The sequence below is a fragment of the Anastrepha ludens genome, chromosome 4 (genome assembly GCF_028408465.1).
Source record: "Anastrepha ludens isolate Willacy chromosome 4, idAnaLude1.1, whole genome shotgun sequence".
In the NCBI taxonomy this organism is placed as follows: Eukaryota; Metazoa; Arthropoda; class Insecta; order Diptera; family Tephritidae; genus Anastrepha; species Anastrepha ludens.
Window position 1 is genome coordinate 39,832,019 of NC_071500.1, and position 25,597 is coordinate 39,857,615.

General features: G+C 37.3%; 1 protein-coding gene across 6 annotated transcripts in view; it reads left to right on the forward strand.

Moving 5' to 3' along the window:
• Positions 1-25,597, forward strand: part of LOC128862025 (uncharacterized) — a 453,726-nt gene that overhangs the window by 95,318 nt on the left and 332,811 nt on the right. For all 6 annotated transcript variants that reach the window (XM_054100424.1, XM_054100422.1, XM_054100423.1 and 3 more), the window contains one exon: positions 7,521-7,651. In XM_054100424.1, the coding sequence (XP_053956399.1) occupies positions 7,521-7,651 (131 nt within the window). The remainder of the gene's footprint in view (positions 1-7,520; positions 7,652-25,597) is intronic.

Consider the following 25,597-nt stretch of genomic DNA (forward strand, 5'->3'; position numbering starts at 1 on the left):
TTTGTTACTTTTGTGAGAAATTTAGAAGACGTACGTTGTTTTTACAAAATGACCTCCGCATAGTAAAACTATTGCGAGCAGTGTTCCTATGTATGATACACACCCTAAAGGTATCAGGTCAGTCCATAAGTTCGTGCGTATTTTACCCATAATTTCACTTTTGTACGATTTTTGCATACAAAAAATTATTCGCCGAATATAACGGAACTATTCATATTTTCTTTGATATATTGTGCATTCAACAAGTGATTTTACGTGTTGTGAAGGGGGTAGTATGGTATTTTTTTTTTTTTCATTTTTTTTTTTTTTTTTTAATTATTCTATAACATCTTAAGATTATTGTGTGAAAGTTTGAAGTGCATTAGAGTAAAATTGACAAAGACACAAAGGATTAAGTATCTACCTCTCCAACCAGATTTCACGCTGTAAAAATCTTCACAAATCTTTAAACGCGTTTTTCTCACACTTGCCTTTTTTACGGTCGGTGTCCACTGTAGATTCATATCTACTGCACCGATTCTTTTCAAATTTGGTGTTTTTGTTTCTTTACTTTATTCACGAGGTAATGACGTCGAGTTTTTTTTTTTTTTTAATTTTGTCATATTTTAAAACAACAAAGTTTTCAAGTTTTTTTTATGAAAAATCGGTGTTTTGACTTCAAAGCGCTTTAAAAAATTTAAAAAACAAAAAAAAAAAAAATTCGACGTTGTCACCTGCGAAACTTTATTAGCTGATGAAATCAACTTGGTTTTTTGATTTTAGTTGATCCAGTAATGAGTTCTGAGGGACAACGCAATAAAACTTTTTTATGAGACGTCCGCGAAGATTCGCTGCCACCAACTCATTTCTTCATAAAAATCAATGAAAATTTCACACAATATTCTTTAAATATGACTTTATAATGAAGTAATTTTAAAATTTTGAATAAATCAACTGTGTCGACAAAAAAAATTTCGAAAAATATGCTTGTTTTACACCGAATTAACCATACTACCCCCTTAAAAAATAAAATGGAATCTTCGAACGCGTATAAGTGGCATATTTTGCATTTTTTTTGTAAAAGTGGTAAAAATGCAACAACTGCTGCTGCAGAAATAAACACTGTTCACGGAGAGGATACCGTGAGTGTAAGGACTGCGCAAAAGTGGTTTTCAAAATTCCGAAGTGGGAACTGCCCCGCGTGCTGGTCGTCCTGAAGTCTTTAACTCTGACGCCTTGCTCGAACTCGTGGAAGCTGAGCCAAACTTGACAGTCGATATGATAGCTCAAAGGTTAAATTCATCGCATGGAACAGTTCACAGGCACCTGGTTCAGTTGGGAAAGTTTTAAAAGCTGGGAAAATGGGTTCCGCATAGACTTTCCGTCGCCAACCTTCAGCAGAGAGTGAATGTGTGTTCTCAGCTGCTGCAACGGCTTGAAAATGAAAGTTTTTTGAACCGCATCGTTGCTGGTGATGAAAAATGGGTCTTTTACAATAATCCTGCTCGCAAACGCCAATGGTTAGATAAAGATGAAACACCAGAACCGACACCTAGAGATGGCCTTCACCCCAAGAAGATTTTCATGTCTATTTGGTGGGATATGGTCGGTATTGTTTATTATGAACTTCTGGAACTTAACCAGACGATAACTGCTGATTATTATTCCCATCAGCTATCAAACCTGAATGAGGCCTAAACGATGGGAAGACATTGTAAATAATGAAGGAAAATATATTATTGATTAATAAATACTTTAAACATCTTTTTTATTAATTTTAAAAGCACCTTTAAAAAACGCACGATCTCATGGACTGACATGATATAAAAATATCACGTGCATCTTTAGCAAACTATTTGAATAAGTCGAAGACGTTCACAAATAAATTGGTGCAATGGTATACCGAAGTTAAAAATGTTAACGACTTCCCCATAGGAGGGCAAAAAAGTTATTTACAAAGTGTGAACAATCAATGGGTCGCACACAATTTGGATTCAAACAAGCTACGCGCGAAGCGATGTTCAGCCTTCAAGTTGTAGTACAAAACTGTAAAGAAGTTCGGAAAGTTATCTTATATGCTTCACTGACTATGAAAAGGCTTTTGATTAGGTACTACCCACAAAACTATTTGACATTTTAAGACAAAGGATATTGATAAAAAATAAATAAGGTGCATTTTCAACTCGTATTGTGGCCAAACTGCGAACGGGAGACTGCAAAATGATGTGAGGAGTGATGTTGCATTCAAGAGGGGAGTTCGCCAAGGATGTGTTTTATCACCAATGCTCTTCAATTTGTACTCGGAATATACTTTATATGTGAAGAAGCTTTGGCAACAGCCAACTTAGAAATAAATAATAAATAACACCCAAAAAACCAAATTCAACAAATCGCCGATTCAAGCATTTATGTATAAGTTAACACATTCTAGCGCCTTCATGGGAATCATTACGTTCCAATATAAAACGCTGATGCTCTTGTCCGCAAATAACGCATAGCGAATATGACACCTGCTTATGCGCTTATGGGTAACATTTCGGTCCCATACAAATGCTGACGCTATGTCTGCGAAGGTGCGCGTGTTGGAAGTTACCTCCGGCAAAAACAACAACAATATGAACTTCATTTGCTGATGCATTTGCTATCAATAAAACAAGCTTGATTTAGGCTTAGTCTTTAGTCTTTTGCCAGACAAAACTAAAAATTGTAACTGTTTGAAACTAATAAAATCGTTATAATCGTTAGAAAAGAAAAGAAAATTACCCTGCGAAAGCCTTATGAGGAAATACAGCATTCCGCTTTGACTTGGGACTCGCAAAGAACGAAAAGAAGAGGCAGACCATTGATGACTTGGCAAAGGACTATCCACAATGAAACTGGAAAATCGTTTAATGAACTTAAGCTCCTAAAGGAGTATGGAATAACAATAATAAAAAATCGTTATAAAGGGTGATTTTTTAAGAGCTATATGAAAGTTTTTCAAAAAAAAAACACACGTAAAATTCAGAAAAATGCATGCAATTTTTATCGATAGTACAGTCCATATAATTTAATGTTTGAAGATTATTTCATGCAAATGTTGACCGCGACTGCGCTTCAAATGGTCCATCCGCTTAGTCCAATTTTGGCATAATCTTTCCAATGTTTCGGCCGGTATCTCACATATAAATGCTTTAATGTTGTCTTCCAATGCGTTAATTGAAGCAGGCTTGTCTGAGTAGACATGAGCTTTAACATAGCCCCCCAAAAAATAATCTAAAGGCGTTATATCGCAGGATCTGTGATCAATGATACCTCCAGCCCATAAACCGCATCAAACTGTGACCTTTTCTGGATACATTGGTAGCTCTTGCAATTCTTTTGGCTGATCTTCACTCCAAAATCGACAATTCTGCTTATTTACGTACTCATTGATCCAAAAATGAGCTTCGTCTCTGAACACAATTTTTCGATAAAAAAGTGGATCTTCGGCCAACTTTCCAAGAGCCCATTCACCAAAAATTCTGCGTTGCGGTAGGTCGTTCGGCTTCAACTCTTGCACCAGCTGTATTTTGAAAGGCTTCACACCTAAATTCTTTCGCAAAATTTCCCACGTTGTTGAGTAACAGAGGCCCTATTGCTGCGAACGGCGACGAATCGATAATTGATAGTCATCATTGACACTGGCCGACACAGCTGCGATATTTTCTTCAGTTCGCACTCTACGTAAGCCTGTTGGTGGTTTGATGTCTAATAATGTAAATTTGGTTCTAAATTTAGTTACAATAGCTCGAATAGCCGCTCCAGTGGGTCGATTAAACTGACCATAAAAGGGAAGAAGCGCGCGATAAACTTTCTTAACAGAACACGCATTTTTATAAAAAAATTCAATGACTTGCAAGCGTTGTTCGTTTCTTAGACGATTCATGGTTAAATTATAGACCAAGCTGAAGATGTTTGACAGTGAAACAAAACACGAAACTTCCGTCAGCTGTTTAGAAAGCTGTATTTAGAAAGATAATAGATAAAAAATCACCTTTATATAGCTTATATGACAATCCAATCAAAATAATATAGTATTGCGATTTAAGTATCTAGGATATTGGCTTAGCGGAACATGGACAAATGGCAGATGAATTTGCTGTCGGATTGGAACAGCGAGAGAAGTTTTCTTCAATTACAGGAAAGTTCTTTCCAATAAAAGCTTGAACATGAAATTATGCCTTTGGTACCTGAAATGTTACGTTTGGTCTGTTTTGTTGTACGGGGTGTGACACTAAAAGTTACGAATATGAATAAATTAGTGGCCTTTGAGATGTGGTGTTATCAGTTAGTAACAGAGAGATCTTTACGAAACCTAGAAAAGATAAAGAGCTTTTATTAACGATAAAGTGCCGCAAAACCTCATATTTTGATCATATTATGCATGGTCACAAATACGAGTTGTTGCAACTGATTGTGCAAGGTAAAATCCAAGGCAAACGAGAAATTGGAACTAAGCTACGTAACATAAGGCATGAAGCAGCACGAAGCAGAGACAATTACCACATTATTATATCTCATATTTTGTAGTTTGGTTAAACGTAAAAATGAAGAAATATATTAATCATTTATCAAATTTGTTGTAAATTAAAAAACTGTAAAATTAATAAACAGTTTGTTCCTGTGATCGCTTCATTCATTTGCAGATAAAAAAGAACAAATATTATAAGTCTATACAATGCAGTTTGTGAGAATCGAATAGGCCATATAGCTCTAACTTATTGCGACTACGATTCCATTAGACACACTGTACGTGTAAAAAACTGGCTGAAATACGTACTTTGCAGCTATTCAGTGTTATGAATATTTGTATGGCGACCACCGTAGCCGAATGGGTTAGTGCGTGACTACCATTTGAAAGCGCGTAGGTTCAAATCTCCGTGCATGAAACTCTAAAATAATAGAAGAATGGCAATGGCAAACCGTCGAGTGTATTTCTGCCATGAAAAAGCTCCTAATAAAAACTATTTGCTGTTCGGAGTCGGCTTAAAACTGTAGGTCCCTCCATTTGAGGAACAACAACAATATTCTTTGCTTTAATCTCTATTTTTAACCATCGTAGCTTCCAGATCAAAAAAATTAATTCAACTACTACAGCAACTGATTTCACTGAAGTGGTCAAGATATTAGAAAGAGAGAGAAAACGATTGAAAACTGATTCCTTCAGAGTGTTTGCTTTTTCTTTACGTTTTTCTTTGTTTCCGATTATAATCGGTTTGAAGTGTTATGCTTCCGATTGGCCTTTATTCCAGTGAAGTACTTCGTTCAAGAGTCTTCAATGCCGACGCTTAAGCCAAACTATCATCTAGTAACGGAAGTTTATGTGCTGTTGCAAAGAGCTATTGACATTGAAAAAGTTTTAATTGAATGAATGTACGTAGAGGATTTTCCCGTTGGTACACCCAAAGCGTTAATAGCGTTTAGCGGCCATCTTAGTAAAGCAAATTTGTCAAATTTGACACTACTTTAATCTTGGCATTCAACCATGTAATACTGCAAGATTCAACATTACATTAGCATCTGTATGTTCGCCAAACATTTCGTGCGCATCCAGTTTATGGTGTTTGTGACCATCCAGCAGAGTCCACAATTCGCAATTTGTCCATAAGATTGAGATAACCGGATCGGTGGCTGATGAAGCAGTATCTATATATCAATGAAATTCAAGGACTTTCGGAAATATTACTGTCGTGTACGGAAAAATTTACAGCATACAAGCCACATTGTGCGAAAAAGTTAGATTGGCGAGTTATTATCGAGACCTGACAATGTTCAATTAATAATAATTAGCACTTACACCCTTTGTTGCGTGTCTTGTCGAGCACCCCCTCTTATGTGTGGTGTGCACCTTGAAGTTTTTCATGGAACGGATGAGTTCTATTAACTGAAGAGCTAAACCCCAGCAACCACAAATAGTTCGCTGTAGGCTTTAGAGCAAATTCTTCTTTGACTTCGGGAACTATCTTCAGCTATGGTTCACTGGCCACCGAAATCATCTGCCTTAACGCCGCTCTTACTTTTTTTGTGTGGCTACTTGAAATCTCTGGCCTATACTGACAGCCTCTCGTGTCCATTAGATGGGCCGCGATGGTCATTGGCCCCAAAAATATTAGGTGCGCAACTAAGTTCCAATATATGTCAATAGATGCCGCCAGCAGTGTGTGCTAGTCGATTCTAACATAACCTAAACGTCATAAACCAAGCCTTGACGTATGATAAACAAATTGCTTCGATACATTAGGGATTTTGTTTTGGTATCATATACTTTTGGTTTTGTGAAAATGTCTGAGTGTGTGTCGAATAATCGTCATTTGTGGGAAGTGTTGATTTTCCTCTTTCATTCGAAGAAAACGGCGGCTGAAGCGCATCGAGAGCTACAAAAAGTTCATGGAGATGCTGCTTTAAGTGAAACAATGTGCTGAGATTGGTTCTGTCGCTTCAAAGACGGTGATTTTTATGTTGACGACCGTCCGCATGAAGGAAGGCCAAAACCCTTCGAAGACGCTGAATTGGAGGCATTGCTCAATGAGGATCCGCAAGAAGAACTTATTTCAATATTAGGAGTTACCCGCCAATCCATTTCCAAACGATTGCATGTTTTGGGAATGATTCAGAAACAGGGGACTTGGGTTCCTTATGAGTTCGTCTCGGCCGAATATTCACGCTGCGAAGGTTATGCTATGTATTTGGTGGGACCAAGTTGATGTTATTTATTATGAACTGTTAAAACCAAGCGAAACCATCACTGGGGATCAGTATCGACTTCAATTGATGCGATTGAGCCAAGCACTGCGCGAGAAGCAGCCGCAATACGCGGTGAGGCATGAAAAAATGATTCTACAGCATGACAACGCTCGGCTTCACGTTGCCAACCCGTTAAAATCTACCTGGAAACACTGAAATGGGAAATCCTACCCCACCCGCCATACTCTGCAGATATTGTGCTGTCCGATTATCACCAGTTCCAGCAGTTCCATTCATATGAACACATCAAAAAATGTCTTGATCCGTGAATAGCCTCAAAAGGTGAAGAGTTTTACCACGACGGTATACGAGATCTTCCAGAAAGATGGGAAAAGTAGTAGCCAGCTATGGGCAATACTTTCAATGATTCACTTGTAACCATTGATATGATTACAAATATCAATTCCAATGAGTTTGAAACATGGCTATAAATACTTCATATTTCAATTAGATAAACCAGCTCCAAGAAGTTGTTTTTAATTTCATTGACATGTGTTTATTTATGTATGTCTACCAAACACATTTGATAGTGAAATGTGCAGAAAAGCTCTTCGTTCCTTTAAAGTTTACTTTTACAAAGTTGCTCTCACACGAATACTGTAGTTCGAATTTAGTTCGTTTCTTAGAATTTAAGCTTTAGCAGCAATCAATACTTTCATTCAATAATTCAGTATCAAATGTGATTGTTATTATATTATATTTCAACTCATTCAATGCAATAACTGTTAAAAATATGTAATTCAAAAACTTTACTTCATATAATGGAATTACTTTAGCTGGAGGAGTCTGTGCAGAAAATGCTGCCGCGTGTACCGTTACCACTACAGGCGGCCACCTCACGTTTGGTTAGTAAAGATGCTACTGCCAGGCCGACGGCGCAACTGCTGCAACTGATTAAGTACTTTATGTAAGTAAGAATGATAAGCAGTTACGTAAAAATATAATTATTATATACTTACATGTGATATACATCAAATGCCTGTAAATATAATAGAAACTTGTACACATGCCATATGTACGCAATAATAGCGACTCACAACCTCTTTAATTATAAACCCTTTTAAGGGGTTACATACATCCAGTAGCGCCAAAAATGTGCTAAAAGAAAAATTGTTTCTAGAAGGGATAACAATAGAAATAAATATAAAAAAATTGTGTCCATTGTTTATTAGTACTTAAACTTTATAATTTTAATTTTTTCTTTACAAAAATTAGTATATAAAAAATTACGTGACCCAAAGTACAATGAAAAAAAGTTGCCCCACGGTCTGCATCAATTCTTGTAAAATAAAGTTGTAGTTATAGTCTGTCGAGCCGGATTTTTGAATTTCGAAAAATTTTGCAATTTACACTTTAATTATGTTTATACAACTTTTTAATAAAAATATCAAAAAATAAAAATAAAAAAATATTAAAAAAAACCGCATCAAAAAATATTAAAAACTATATGAGTTATCACGCAGACCGTGCCGGAAAAAGCAGTTTCGAGAAAAACGAGTTTAAACTTTGAAGTGGATTTCGCTCGAGGTCGCGCGCATTTAAAGCAAGAACTTAAAATGATTTTTTTAATTTAATTTGTTAACTTACGCCTAATCTCCCATCCCAGCTTCATATTGTATGCCTTCCTGATCAGTAATCAATTGTTGTTGTTTATTTTTTTCCAGTTGACGAGACAAATACAACTAACCTATAGTTTCATAAACCTTAGCATATCGACCCTACACATAGGTTAGGTTAGGTTTGGCAGCCGCATCGCACATAGAGACAACGATGCCACTTAGACCACGAAATGGGTCCGTTGTGAACCGCGGGGGCTGAGCTACATTTCCCTCTCTTGATGCGTCCTTAATGAGAAGCTTACAAGTTGCGAGAGGTATCTCCATAAAATTACTTATGTCTGGCAAACAGGTACCTTCTCTTGCAAGTTGGTCTGCCCTACAGTTCCCTGGTATATCTCTGTGGCCTGGAACCCAGCATAAGATTATACGATATTGTTTGGCCATCTCATTTAGAGATTGGCGACAACGTAAGACACTCCTTGATGTTGTTTGGAATGCATCCAGGGCTCGTAGGGCAGCTTGGCTGTCTGATAGAATGCAGATATCCGTTGATGATATTCTGTTTATCTTTAGCCATTTTAAGGCTGCATGGATAGCGTTTATTTCCGCTTGAAAAACACTGCAGTGATCCGGTAGTTTAAAGGATTCACTAATAGAAAACTCTTCGCAAAATAACCCTGATTCTACACCGGTGTCCATTTTAGAACCGTCCGTGTAGATCTTAACGGGTGTGTTGGGTGTTGGATCTTCTTCAAACCATTCCAGTCTAGAAGGGATTTTCATTAGGAAATTCCTTTCGAAGCAGAGAATGGGAGGGTGATAATCACAGTCACTGGGTATATCCGTGTAGGAGTCTAAGATGGTTGAATATCCATGTGTGACAGTCTTTCATTGTGAGCTCGCTTTGAGCCTTAAAGCGGAGCAGGCCGCTGAGTATTTACAGAAGAGATCTAGGGGTGGCAGATGCAGTATGAAGCCATGGATGGCGTGATTTTCATGACGCCACATTGTGCTAATTCCACTGATCTCTACACCTTATTCAATAAATTAGAATAGGTTTTTTTCTGCATAGCACACTACCAGACAACATTTCCATATAGAAGAATGGGTCTGACGACAGCAGTGTAAAGCCAATGAGCAACCTTAGGTTTAATTCCTCAGGTCTTACCTAAAGCTCTCTTACAGGCATAGAATGCTAGGTTCGCTTTCCTGACTCTTTCTAAGATGTTTGACTTCCAAGTCAGTTTCCTATCTATGATTAGTCCCTAGTACTTGGTTTCTTCCGAAATCACAAGAGCTTCCCCCTTGAGCATAATTGGACTTAGTTGAGGGATTTTGTGTTTCCTAGTGAACAATATGAGTTGTGTTTTGTCTGGGTTGACTCCTAGACCACACTTTTCTGCCCACCTAGAAAGTATGTCTAGAGCATTTTGTATTAGTTCTCTTAATGTAGATACAAATTTACCAGAGACATCAATGACAGCATCATTGGCGTAAGCTATCACCTTACAGCCAACCGATTCCAGTATTAACAGAAGTTTATTTACAACTGCGTTCCATAGAAACGGTGAGAGGACTCCACCTTGCGGTGTACCTCTACTTACCAATCTCCTGAGCACCGATTCTCCTAGTTCCGCTTCAATGATTCTGCTGTTTAGCATTGTGCCAATGAAGCCTACCAAGTCCGGTTCTACCCTAAGATCAGTGAGTGCTGCAGTAATTGCCCCCCCCCCCCCCCCCCTTCAACATTGTTAAAGGCCCCTTCAATATCAAGGAATGCGGCTAAAGTAAATTCCTGTTTGTGCAGTGAACTCTCTGCCGTATAAATAAGGTTATGTAGAGCTGTCTCTACCGATTTCCCTTTCGTGTAGGCATGTTGTGACGTAGAGATAAGATTTCTATCTATAGTTAGGCTTAAATGAAATTCTATCAACCTCTTCAAAGTTTTCAGTAGCAAGGAAGAAAGAGATATCGGTCTTAAGTCTCTGGATGGGTATGTGAGTTTCTACCAGCTTTTGGAATGAAAACAATTTTGACTTGTCTCCACTTAAGAGGTATATGACCGTAAAGAAAGCAACCTTTGAAGATTGCTAGCAGCCAGTGTGCTAGATATCCGGCGGTCTTTTGCAGTTCCACTGGGTAAATACCATCTGGACCCGGTGATTTAAAGGGTTTGAAACTTTCAATCGCCCATAAGAGCCGATCCTCAGATATAGCATCTATTCTGACTTCATGACAGTGTACTGTATCTTCCATGTCATGCCCAGTAATGTCTGAGCAGCCTGGAAAATGAGTGTCGAGTAAAAGTTCTAAAGACTCTTTACTGGTTGTAGTGAAAGTGCCATCACTTTTCTGTAGCAGTTCCCAATTTTGAGGACTTCCCGCTAAAATCTTACGAAGTCTGGAGGTCTCAGTTGCCCCCTCAACCTCTTCACAAAAGGATTTCCAAGATTGCCTTTGGGCATTTCTGATTTCCTTCTAGTAGATTTTCAGAGCATCTTTATAATCTTTCCAATCTTCTGCGAGACGTGTTTTCTTTGACTTATTAAAAGCACTTCTGCTTGTTTTTTGAAGCTTGCTTAGTTCAACCGTCCACCACTTAGGCTTGGGTTTACCCCTCAGTCTTCTTATGGGACAGGCTTCCGCTAAGGCAGCATTCATGTTGTAGGTAATTTTGTGCACCAAATTTTCTAGTCCATCTATGCTTTGCGGTATCACTGATGGACATGTTCCTAGGGTAACCCCGATACAATCTACATACTTTTCCCAGTCCGTTTTCCTGATATTTCTACCAGGCTTAGGTTTCGGTAGATTTTTACTAACCTCGAAAGAGATACCTATGGCCAGAGAAGGAATGTTCTTCCAAAACTTGCCAGTTCCTAATTCTGTTAATAACGGGGTGGGAGAAGAGAGGAAATAATGTAATGATGGGAGTTTAGGATTGACAGGGTATCTACGTCGGTACGGTGATCTTCATATGGTGATTGGATGGCCACCCATTTTGCCGTAAATCGGATGGATGGTTAGCCAATCCTCATATGAAGCTTCCCTCTTAGTTCGTGTTGGGTTGGTACCCATGATATGGGGGTCAAACCACCACTTAAGCCTCAACCCCGCGGCAAGGAGACCAACACATACTCTCATAATGTTTTATGGATGTCCTTATACATACTTTAGAATAACAAAAGAACAAGCAGGCTAAAAGGCTCCGAAAGTAACGGCCAGCTGCCTCAAACGAAAGACAGCTTACTGTGCGCATCAAACTCTCGTCGAGCAGTTACATTTTCTACCATAACTTTGTATCCATGGGGAATTTTTACAATCGACTTATAAAGAATAATAATCTGTAAATAAAAAAAATCAATTTAAAAAAATTCTGTACGAATGTATCCCCTTAGGGAGCGTCCATAAATTACGTGAGGTGTTTTTTTCAATTTTCTGACCCTCCCTCCCCCCCTGGTGAGATGTCGTGAGATTTTATTCAACCCCCTCCCCCATCCCCCAATCTCACGTGAGATTTTTCAAAATGTGGGTTTCTTATGTAAACGCGTTGGATTGTTATTGTAAAAAGAAAAAAAATTTGCTTCGTGCTTTTATTTACGACTAGTTAAGACTAGTAATCATTATGGCTGAGAGTTATAAGTGTAATAAAAATTTAACAATAGAAGACTTAAATCGTAACTACTGTGACTAAAAAAAAGATGTTGTCTGTAAAGTCGGTTTACTGACGATAGTTTAACGTGACAACGTCATAAGAAAATACTGATGGAATGGCTGCATTTTTCAAAAGAAAATTTTATTTTATTTGTTGGATAGATATTTTGTATGGATATAGAGGAGGAGGTAAATGGAATTGCAATGGAATAGGTCAAGTTACGTTTACACATTACACAAACGTGAAAAATGACGAAACATTTATCAAATTCATGAAAGATATCTTCAATTTCGATTGTGCATCAGACGTTAATAAGTCAACAAGACTAAGAGACACCATCATCGATTTGCCTTTTTCAAGACACTTTACACTCGAAACACTCCCTTTCATTTCCTACTTTTTCTATCATCGTCCTATTCTCAACAGAGAAATGGTTCATTACCATGCACACAGGAAGAAGGCATATGCAAATTCAAGTATGTGAATTTATATACAAATGCGCATATACATACATATATATGCTCACTCAAGTAGGACAGAGCCAGATGTCGAACGTTGCCGAACCCGGGGGCCGATTGTGTTCTTTGTCGTTCGTTCCGCGCTCTCGTTTGCAGTTCAAGCACATTAGCTTACATTTGCTTGCATACGGAATAGATTCGTATATTTGATATGCCCATATGATTTGTATGCATCTTTACATATAGATTTGTTCTTTTTGAAAATTGCGCGAAATTGTATATCTATATGCATGTTTATATACATATATTAGTATACAACATATCTTATAAGGTATATGGTAGATATTATATTACCATACATTTTTTCCTTCATATATAATAAAAAAATTAATAATAATAACATTAAAACAACAGGTAATTATTATTGACAAACTTGGTTTTATTTTAAATTCTTCAAGTAAATCAAATTAATAATAATCAAATACAAATACGTGAATTTATATATGTACATATGCGCATATACATACATATAAGTAGGAGAGAGCAAGATGTCGAACGTTGCCGTTCGTTTGCTTTGTTCGTTCCGCGCTTTCGCTTGCAGTTCATTCAAGGTAACGGCAATGAGCAAGGTAACGACAAATGAGCAAGGTAACGACAAATGAGCAAGGTAACTACATATGAGCAAGGTAACACTAATGAACAAGGTAACGACAAATGAGCAAGGTAACGACAAATGAGCAAGGTAACTACATATGAGCAAGGTAACACTAATGAGCAAGGTAACGACAAATGAGCAAGGTAACACTAATGAGCAAGGTAACGACACATTTTTTCGTGCGTGCAGCCGGCTAAATCGAATTACAAGACGTTATCACGTCAAAAGAATATCTACTCTAATTCAGTCCATGGAGAATCATTCGCGGTTTCAAGAGAGACTATTGGGACCAACATGTCCATATGATTTTAAGTAAAATCATGTGCTCCTTCAACTTCGTTCTAATCTAGCCACTCTAAGCCGTTGACGCTTGCGCACAGTAACTCATTAGCTCGTCTTGTGACAATCCGTGAGGGTCGCACTTTGCGGAACATACGCGCTTGCTTAGCTGGTGCAATGTGAGCTGCTCGCCTGTGCTCTGCAGCTCCTGTGATAGATGCGAAGTAAATACCGCATGTACTGTAGCATATTTTCTCTAAATCATCACGTATACTTGGGCAATAGAGATCAATAGGCGTGCTGTTGAAGGCATTCAGCGGTTCAATCGGTACGCGTATTAGAAATGGAGCAAATGATTTTCCGTCATGTTCTTTAAAGTCCGGAATTGTCAAACGTCAACCTGAGTGATAGGGCGTTCGGCTCATAGTGGCGCGAAAACAACCGACGGACTACACTGTACCGCAAATTCAGATTAAATTGAGCTATTTGGTATAAAACAAATATGGTGGTTTGACAGTAGTAATGTACATATAACGTCGAAGTATGAATGAAATTACAATATTTTCTTTCGAACGAATTAGTGAATGATCTTACTCATACTACGATTACGCTTGAGATTAAATCTTAAGCATGTACAATTTTTTTGCTTCAATCAGAAAAAAAATTGCGTGATATGTGCCGAGACCCCCCCTCTCTCCAACGTAAGATTAGATGAGATTTGACTGGACCCCCTCCCCCCCTTAAACATCTCACGTAATTTATGGGCGCCCCCTTAAAGGGCGATATTAATTTTGTTTTGAAGTTTGAGCTTTACCCTGGTCATATAACATAACTCAAAATTCTTCATAAATATATGCTCGTGGATACCAAAAGCAAATCTATGAAATTTTTTTGCCATAAACCATATAGGCTTTATTTTATTCGAAAATTGGATTCATATCTTTCCCATCGCCGAGCAAATTTTTGTTTTCGTGGTTCCACTTGTCGCCGAACTTTTTCTTTTAATTTTTATAAAACTCAAGTACACAATCAGATTGAGCTAAGTCCTAGCTAAGTGAAGTTTAACACTAGATATACCAACGGACCAAAATAACCGATTTAGAAATGAGTTCCTAAATTTTCTCCATTAATTTAAGTTCTAATGTTTGATGTATGTAGTTATATGAAAAATATTATTTATTTATATCCGATAATTATATAAAACTTTCTATTTATTATTGTTAAATTTGCTGAGATAGGTATGTGGTATACCTACACATACCAACTGGTCAAAATGGCTGGTGAACTGATAAAGCATGAATCCCGAGGAAGACCACAAAGAAGTATAGCTTTGGTTCTACAACATTTGCAAAAAGGCATGTAATTGAAGGAAAAGTTAGCAGCGCTTTTTCTTTGATAATAAGAAAAATATTATAATAACACTTGGGCTGAAAAGTCCCAGATCTAACACATAGATGTTAATACTAACCTTAAAGGGACATCTGTTGAAATTTCATGCGAGTTATGGTGCCAAGAGTGACCTTACTTTTGTTATTTTAAAAACAGTGAATCATAAAGAATTTCGTTCTTTAATTTTACATTGCTTCTTGATGGGAAAAATACCGTTCAAGCGAAGAAATGGCTTGAAAAGTGTTATGGGATCTCCGCCCCATCAGAAACAATAATAAAACGATGGCTTGCTGACTTCAAACGTGGTCGTAGAGACTTCGGTGATTCACAACGCAGCGGACGTCCAAATGAGGCGGTAACACCAGAAAGCATAAAAAAATTCACAAAATCGTTTTGAACGATCGAAAAGTGAAGTTGCGTGAGTCAGCTGCCATCGTAAAGATATCAGAGGAAAGGCTTTATATTGCATGAGTATTTGACTATGAGGCAGTTCTAATCAATGTGGGTGCCACCTTTATTAAAAACAGTAAAAAAATGTCAATAAAAACAATGGAAAAACTATATGAATAGAATTTCGAATTACTCCCACATCCAGATTTAGCTCCCAGCAACTACTGGTTGTTCGCAGACCTATAAATATGTTCGCCGGTAAGAAATTCCGCTGAAGAGGTTAAATGGTATTGAAATGTTAGAGTGGCGCTAGAATGATTGCGTTGTTCTTGATGGAAATTACGTTGATGAATAAAGCTAATTTTGAGCAAAAAAAAGTGTTTTGAGCAAAAAAAAAGTCCGGGACTTTTCAGCACATATTCTACATAATAAGAAATTCACAGAAATGAAAGCTTCTACAATTCTTGGGGAAAAGTAGCTTCTATAAGAGGAAACATTTTATTAACTTTTAACAATTTTTTATAGGCGTAGTGCCTATGAGAACAAACATTTTTTTTGTAGTTTTTCACTTGTGCCCATAAAACCGGTGACTTGAGTTTTTAGACAAACGATGACTAGGAAAGATTTCACGGATATCTTGCAATTTGAACAAAAGAACGAAACTAAAAAATGAAAAGCGACAAATTCACCCTAATTTCAAAATTTATTTCTCCCTAATCGCAACGGATTCTGCAAATAACTTAGGCAAAAATGGAAATAAACCAGCATCAATATCTTCGGGTGAGTTTTTTGTCCTAAAACTAATTGAGCCATTTATTGGTTGGGGTAGAATCTGACAATTGATGTTTTTTTACAAGCAAATCGCTCGTTTCAAAAGTTTTGGAAAAAATACGACTTTAGTTGGAACTATTTAATCAAATGAAAAGGGGTTACCAAAAATTTCCAAACAAAAAGGAGATGAATTGCTTAAATTTATAAAAATTCTATGAATAAAAAATGAATTACATGACTCTAAAAACCCCAGTAAATATAAATAATAAATATTTTGTTTCAAAAGATGTCCAGGTCAAAATGAGCGGTAAAGTATATATCAATGCTTGGTATGTCTATTGTTAATAATAATTACACTCAGAGATTTGGACTAACGCCCTATTATTTGATACCAAGAATGATAGAATACAAGATTCCGCCCATCAGATAGGCGTGACGTCATACGGGTGCAGTTGCGTGAGAGAATTTGAAAATGTGAACAAGAACGAATAAAGAAAAAGAAATACACAAACAACACGCGAATAAATTGCACAAGAGTGACGTCACACATACAGCAATTTCGTCAAATTCACAGAGAGGGGAATAGTGGTGTATTCTTTGCATTATGATATTATATATTATATATAATGGTTCTTGTCCATAGTGGGTTTCAAACCTGGTCCAGGGTGCCGCCAAACAGTTTATACTCAGAAGAATATTTCATATCAGAGTTTCTTAAGAATATAAATTTTTTTAATTTATTTACCATATTTAAGTAATATGCTATTGAAGCTGTGAGTATTTTAAACGACCGCGTTTGACCTCTCAAAGGGTACGCATTGCTTGCAGGCCTTCAGTTTGCTTTGCAGCACATTGATTTAGCTGATCTAATTGCTGTGTTTCCTGCAAGTGCCGCTGCTTTGTAGAAGGGTGCTAAAGAGCTATTTTCTTTTTTGTTAGTTAATAAATAACCAAATGACGACAAATGCGATTAGCAGAGCCAAGAAACACCATAAGTTCATCAACAATAGTACGAGTATGCATACATATTATGTAAGAAGAAACAACAGAACCGCGAGATTTGCGAAAGTATTTTGCAGTCCTGCGAGAAGAATGTCGTAAAGAGAAATTAAATAAAAAGCCTGAGAGAGATTGGCTGCATCAGCGTTTGAGACGATATTGTTACAGTTGCACGTCCATGTCCAGTGGCTTTGGTTTCAACATATCGGTCTCATTAAACTTTTCCATGGTACTTGACACTCATTAATGGAAGAGGTACTATGTACTCTAAACTATGAAAATACGTAATACTATAAAGAAAGTGGGAAATATCAAATATGACAATTTTACTTGTTAACGTAGCCGTCGAGATGAAAATGTGCCTCAAACGACAAAATGATTTTTTGAGTAAATATTTTTTCAACTGCTCTAAAACTCCCAGCGATATCGGAGCGGGTGATAATTTGCCTTGAATTTTTGAGTCAAATGACCTAAGGGAATAAACTGAGTCCTTTATGCAGAATATTCCTCAAGCTACTGGGGTTAACGTTTAGTTGATGAGTTGATGTTCTCGGGTTCATAATAGGTTCACTTTCGATAGCCACAACTATGTACATATATATGCATTGTGTTATCAATTAACAAGAAGACTTCTCGGAGTTTTCAGTGACAGTCAGGCAGCACTGAAGGCTCTGGAGAACGCGAAGCAAACCTCAAAGATTGTTCAAGAATGAGAAAAGAAGCTTAATTCCATCGCAAGACAGAACAGGCTTGAACTCTCCGGTGGTCAAGGAAACGAAATTGTCCCCACAAGGGACAGAGGCAATAATCGGAGTCAGTTCCGCAGGAATCATGAATTGTATCAGCGATTATGTATGCAATATACATAAAGAGCGATGATCCGGTTTAGAACGCTGCAGAACTGCAATGTATTTTGTGACAAGTTCGAACAGAAAACTGCCAAACTTTGTACTAAAACTTGGAAGGAAAGACGTTCGATTGATGGTCGGTATTACCGTATTACAGGACACAACCCATGAGGTCAGCATATGACCACCATTGGAATCATTGAGGACCCAAAGTACCTGTCATGCTTGGAGGAGGCGGATAGCACTGAGCACTTTCTCTGTGAGGGTCCTACCTTTGCTAGAGCACGGCTACGAGTTTTGGGTTCCAATGGCGTCGTGAGAATGAGTGATATTCGTTCTCTATAACTGGAGGATATTTACGGATTTACCAAAAAATCTGGAAAATTCTCACAGAAATAAATACCTCCTTCTTTGTCTCTATTCTTTCCTATCTCTTTCTCTAATACTTTTCTCCTTTCCTCTTTGACAATCTACCCTCTTTCCAGAACTCTAAATATAATGGGCTTTTTAGCCTGAGTGTTTTGGGAGCTTCCAAATCTCTTGGTGCTCCTTGGCTCGATCAATTAAAATTTCAATTTTTTCTCGTACAGTCAGTTCAAAATTTACGTACTAAACGAGTATACACCAATGAGTTGGTGAATCATTTCAGCCAAAAATTCATTTCACCCCGCGTAATTCACAGCTTTAAAGTAAATTTTCTTTATTTTACAAAATTATTCAGATGCAAAGAAATCCATTTCATACCGCTGTGATACATTAAATACCGAGTTTCAATGACTTTTAGTGAGCCAAGCTGCTAGTGTAAACAAAAGCGCTTAAAAAACTAACTGATGACATTGGTGCTGAAACCACGGAGGCTACCTCTATAATCATGTATGATATATGGCCTCAGTAGAGTGAGAAGAAATACCCGCTTGTTTGCTGGATATGATAGGAAAACGTTGTCAAAGATAGAAAGAACCATATACGAATTAGTTGGCGCCAACATCTGTACCCTGTCCTCTCAATCAACTAACCATTAAAACCACTGAGTAATAAAGCTTTCAAATTGCTTTTCTCTCCTCAACCTCCAAGTTGATTATTTATGTAGCTTAACATGTTTGCATTGTGACGCGCTGTTGCCAAGCTCAGAGTAGCAAGCCAGAAGTTACCTTCACTGAAGATTTATTGTATTTATAAACTTGTAATGAGGTCAATACAAACAAGCAGAGCTATATACATACTTGTGTACTTACAATCAGATGGATATTGTTGGTATTGCCATTATCACTTGGCTAACTTAAACGTTGTTTACGCTATCCGTAGCTTCAATGTAGTTTGTTTAAGGGGGAAGTCTACTGTGACAAGGGAAAAAACAGGCTTATTTTCCGGATTTTATTTCTAACAAAATATTGCTCGTACATAAAATCTATTTAAACTCTTATCTTTATTATATATTTAAGTTTTTGAAAAAAAAATTTTAAGTCAAAAGCGCAGGTCCGCTTTTCTTAGGTGCCTAAACGGTGTACATGAAATCTTACGTTTCGGTGATCTAAAACAAAAAAAACAAAATATTGTTATCATATACATAGTATTGACTCTCGTCTGACGTAGGATTATGTCGATAAAAAATTTTGGCGTTGAAAAAAAAATTCTTGAAATTTTTTTCTTTTTTTTTGCCTAAAATTGATGTTACTATTGTTTATAACAATTTAACAAATAACGATATCAAAAAAATCCTATGTCAGACGAGAGACACTATTACAGAGAATATATAATTAAATTTTTAAGCTGATTCATTTATCAGAACTCGAGATATCGTGTACACCGTATACAAAAACTTAGTTTCGAGAAAAATGCGTTTAAAGTTTCAGTATAGCAGGTACGCGCTTTGGAGCGCTTCGGGAAAAGGTCGAAATTTCAACGAAGAAAAATTTAGCCAGCTGTAACACATATTGTACCTTATTTAAGAGGGTTCAAAGTATTTTTTAAGCTAATAAAAAAAAAATCGATTTTTTGAAAAATTCACAGTAGACTTCCCCCTTAACTTAACCTTTTGTTGATTGCCAAGTGTTACGCTATTTCGTGCTGCGATTTATTGAGATATAAAGCTATATACCAGTCTTCGACTAGCTCTTGCTCTGAGCACACGTGTTTTTTTTTTGCGGCATTCTTGATTTTCCCACACGACATTCGTGCACGTGTTTACCTGTGTTTACTAATACATCGCGATACTGTACCTTTTTTTTGTTGTTTTTCCTTTTCTTTGAAGTTCTTGAAGAAAAGGTGAATTCAGTGAAATAAGTGCTTCTAATATGGCCCCAGGGCCACCAAATCTCTTGAATAACAGGTTTGCTTCGCTTGCCTCGGACTCCCTTCCTAAAAGAAAAAAAACCATCGTACACTCCACTTACTTTCCCGGAATCGCCCCATTCAAGAAAGGATAATGTTGAAAGCCTCAACCGTATGTGATTCATGCAATCTTCCAAGCCACTCTACCCCATGCTCTCGCATATTTTGGACAAACTGCTCAGGTGATCACCCGGCATCTGCCAATACTTGTCCCAAATATACACAAATGAAGGATATATTAAAAATAAAGTGCCAAAACAAATGCTCCATGCGCGAAGCTCTAAATCTCTATAAAGCCCAAACACCATCAGTACTCAAAATCCCTTTCGCTGAGGTAGCCAAAGAAGCACAAAAGCAAAAACCAAGTCAACTCAACCAATCTCTAAGCCTTTCCATCCCCAATCGTCTCATCAAATAAACCGCTGATTAATGCTTCATTTGCGATTCCATCTAGAAACTCACCTCAAATTCCAATCCAATATTGAGTTTGCTGCTTTCCCACTTACTACCGATCTACACCTAAACACACATTTAAACTCAGAAACCACCTTCCCGATCATTACGGAAGCTACCTCTTATAACAATCAAATAAAACAAGTCACCCAAATGAAAAAGACAACTGCTACCTCAGGTAGCAATTTCTGTTTAGCTCCAAACACTACAGAAGATACCGAAAACAACACCAAAGAAGACCTCATGTTAATCGACAACGGTTACTAAGTACATAAAACTCATCACTCTAAACTAATTTCTGACATCCTCTCTCCTTTTCTAAGTTTAACATTTTACAGTCTCTCTGCAAGAGACAAACATTGCCGCCGATAAATCTGCAGCCTCACCTAATCAGTAGCAAAGTTACTTTTACAACTTACCTCACAACAAAACCAATAATCAAGGCATTGAAGTCCTAATAAAAAAATCTATACCCCATAGACAAATCTCCATAAATTCAGACATAGCCACAATTGCAATAGAAATATCACTCTCCGTTATATTCACTATTGTGTTCCTTTATATCTCACCTATACAAAACTTTAGTTGTGATGATCTGCGGAACACCTTACGGTCAGTCTCCACTCCACTAATTATAGTTGGCGATTTTAACGCCTGGAGTCTTCTTTGGGGTTCAGCTCACCTCAATAGCAGAGGCGCTATCATAAAAGATCTCATACTATCAGAAAATCGCACCTTGCTAAACAACAACTCACAAAACTTTCACTAATGTAGATCCCACAATCTGTTCATCCAATACTGCCCCCAAATTAAACACTAATACCCTACCGCACCTTTACGGCAGCGACCACTATCCCATACTCACTTCCTTTTCTTCTACTGTAACCGTAAACACTTCACCAAGCCCTAAATTTCTAACTGAGAAAGCCGATTGGGAAAAGTTTCAAACTGTTGCTAGTAACGTCTGTGCCAAATACGCTTGTTCTGATAACATAAATAAAGAAACTACCATAATAACAAAAACAGTTCGTACTTCCGCCCACTTTTCCATTCCACAATCTGGCCGCAAAACTTTTAAGAAATCCGTGCCGTACTGGTCTACAGAGTTATCCCAATTAAGAAATGAAAAAACGCTCTTACTGGACGGAATATAAACGCACAAGATCCCATACCAATTTAATTATGTACAAAAAAGCTAACGCCTTGTTCCGTAAAAAATCGAAACAAGCTAGAAGGGAAAGCCTAAATAAGTACTCTGAGTCAATTAATCATAAGACAAACCCCAAAAAAGCATGAACTGAAATTAAAAAATTATGTGGTATTTACCCCCAACGACCATCAATCTCCTTAAGCATCCACTCTAGACCGATCACAAGCCCAAAAGAACTGGCTAACAATTTCGCAGCCTATTGGTCTGAAAACTCGCAGGATTCAAATTTTCACACAACCTTCATTTCAGAAAAAAACAAGTACCTGAACTACAACTTTAATGATCCTGATCCGTATCCAAACATCACAGATTACAAGATAGAGTTAGTTGAGTTAGAATTTATACTGTCCTGCCTGTCTGGCAAAACCCCAGGGGCCGACAGAATATCCTACCCCATGCTACAACACCTTCCGCTGTGCCTAAAGGTCAGATTAATTGACTTGTACAATAACATTTTATACCAAGGCATTTATCCACAAACCTGGAAAAACGCCGTCATTATCCCCATTCCAAAAACCAGCAACCCAGCAATAGAAATCTCAGACTTCAGACCCATTTCACTACTCAGCTGTTTAGGTAAATTTTTTGAAAAAATAATAGCCCAACGCATCTCGCGATATATAATATTTCAAACAACGGCGTCATAAGTCCACAACAACTAGCTTTCAAAGAGGGACAAAGAACAATTGACGCACTACTTCTCCTTGAACATCACGCCTCCACTGCTCTCTCTAGCAGAAATAACCTCTCAACTCTAAGCATTGTCGAGGCTCACGTCGTCTTACGTCAACTGGAGCAATGGAATCTTGGTTGTAAAATACTTAAAATAATGCATGCCTTTCTCACCAATCTCAGATTTGTTTCTAAAGTAAATAACACATGCTCCGACCCATTTTCTTTATACAATGGTATCCCTCAGGGCTCTCCACTTTCTGTGGTTTTGTTCTTAGTCGCTTTTAATGAAATTAGCCACATCATTGATAAGTATAGTAATGTTTCGTATATATGCTACGCATATGATCTATTGTTGTATTCCAAAATAAGTAATCTAAACATTTTTAAGGAAGACTTCACTAATATACTCGCTGATTTAAGTCTGAATATAACAAACGCAAGGATTTTCATATTTGCCGTAAACACAAATGTAACTACTTTACACTAGTTTACAATAATACCCAAATATTAAATACAGATAGCCTAAAGTCTTTGGGTGTAATTTTCGATAAACAATTTCGATAAACAACTGACTGCCAGATTAAACATTATTAAATACATATCTATCATCAAAACATTGTTTAATCAACTATTCTACGTTAGTTAACACAACGAAAGCACTAGTGCTATCCAAGATAGATTATGGACTCAGCATCTATGGTAACTGCTCGAAAAGTTCCATCAAACTGCTTTACTCCCCATACCACATGGCTGTAAGAAGAAGCATTCGCGCCTTCCCCACATCACCAACAAAATAAGTATATACTAGTGGAAGCCGGCCTACCCACGATCGAGGAACGATATGAACTTAACGTAAAGAGACTTATACCCAAGCTTTTCCTTTGCCATAACAACAAACTTTACGAGAATGTATTATCCGAGCTGCATCCGAAAAAACCTCCCAGACGCAAGTCGGCAATTTCAATCTGCATCGAATATGCCAGAGAACTCGGCATCCTTAATCCTTCCCTTCGCCAAAAGGAATTGTCTCTGCTCTGGAAGATAACAAAATCTCAATTCCTATTAAATTTAGAGAAGCACATGAAGAGCAGTACAAGTTCGACAGTGTACCAACAATTTTTTACGGAGCACACAAATGCTCTGCCTCCCGAATGGTGCCTGATTTTCACGGATGGTTCAAAAACCGACACAAATACTTCGTTTGCCGTTGTTGATTCTCATGGAGCAACAATCAATACTTCCCAACAATTCTTCCGTCTACATAGCTGAAGCTGCAGCTATCTTCAACGCAATCATCTTCGCAGAAAGCAACAATTTAAAAGCCGTAATTTGCACCGATAGTAAATCAACCCTACACTCCATAATGAACAGAAAGAACAAATCTTACTTAATCTCCTGCATACGAAGCAAACTGATCGGTAACTGCAATCGTGTGAAACTTATGTGGGTACCAGGACATGCGGGCATCAAAGGAAATGAACTGGCGGACGAAAGAGCAAAGCTTGCCTCATAGTAACCCCTTATAACCTTTGAATATATCACTAAAAAAGACATATACAACTTTATATCGCATCACCAACATAGCACACTAATGGTATTATGGAGTTCCAACATACACCAATATACCACACATAATCCGTACAGGAAAACACCAAACTATCCAGCAAGCTGCCGTTGCAACGACGTCAAAGCATTCGCCCGCTTAGGCCTGGGACATACAATCGCCACACATTCGTATCTACTACAGCGTTCCAGCCCTCCCAGTTGCTGTCACTGCCCAAGATTGGCCTTAACCGTCAACCACCTACTTGACGAATGTCCACATTTCGCAGCAATAAGAAAAAAATATCTTCGATAGCCAAACACCTTCTTCGCTATTAAATCCTACTTCTCCAGAAAACATATTAAAAATATCAGAATACATATTACGTACAGGATTAAAACCCTTAATTTGATATAGACAACTACATCTTAATAGCTAATTTCATCATACCCTCACTTTCACGTATAAGCCTTAATTAAATGTATCCTTCTTTATATCCGCATCAGTTAGCCGAAGGCCCTGGCAGCCAGTGCTCCTTATTTCGTGTAAAAATAATTTATTGTTTTTCCTTGCTATAAATAAATAAATAAAATAAAGTAAAGCTATATACATACATATATTTCCATGTACATACGTATGCTTATAAACAGGTTGTTGAAAAATATGCGCGCAGAAAGGTGCAAATACAGTTAATAGTTTTGAGTTAAACCGGATACCGGCTGCTCCAGATCATATTGCGGCTAACAATTCTTTTAATTGTGCGTCTTCTTATTGGAATACGAGTTGCAATGACATTGACGCGTTTACTGCTGCTGCTTGAATAGAAGCTTATAGTGCAGTGGAAACCATTCAAAAAAAGTTAGTTCAAAGAAAAGTTGAGCTCATTATAAAAATACTTATGCGCGTATTTCGTGCAAAAAGTTAAAAAGATTCTGCCGATCTTATATTCGAAATAATAATGTGAGAAAATTCGCTACACCAATTTGCTGGGAAATATAAAAAAATATATATATTTATTCATTTAATAGTCTAAAAATTCAGTATTACTTACAGACTATGAAAAACAGATGAAAATAAATTAAACTTATAATTTCCTTGTGTCATTGTAATGAACGAAAGAAAATGTAACATTTCTTATAGTTTACAAAGAAAGAATATTAGATAATATTTTGAATTTAGTTCAAGAATTCATTTAGTAACAATTTGAAGTGGTACTTTGTTGAAGAAAAATCTCGGCCGATATGATTTTGGAGCGCATTAAATTCTATTAGTTCTTGAAATCGAAGTATAGAAGCAAAATTAGTTCTAACCATTCCTAACCAGAAAATATCGTGCTTCCGAATATTGAAATAAATTTTCTGGAGTATCGAGGGGGAGAAATCGAAAACGTTTTTTAGATTAACAAGCCAGAACCGACTTTTATAGGATGGAATTAGATCATATTAATATTCAAAATATTTTTTCTGGACACATTCTAACCTACTAATATGACAAGCATTGGGCCTCCAAATAAAGACGGCGTATTCCAGTTTCGAACTCACCAGAGAGGTACCTAGATTAGATAGATTCATTGTGAGGTTTGCACTTCGACCTCATGGCCTTTTGTGCCCTCTACTCATCACAGTACCTCATCCAGAC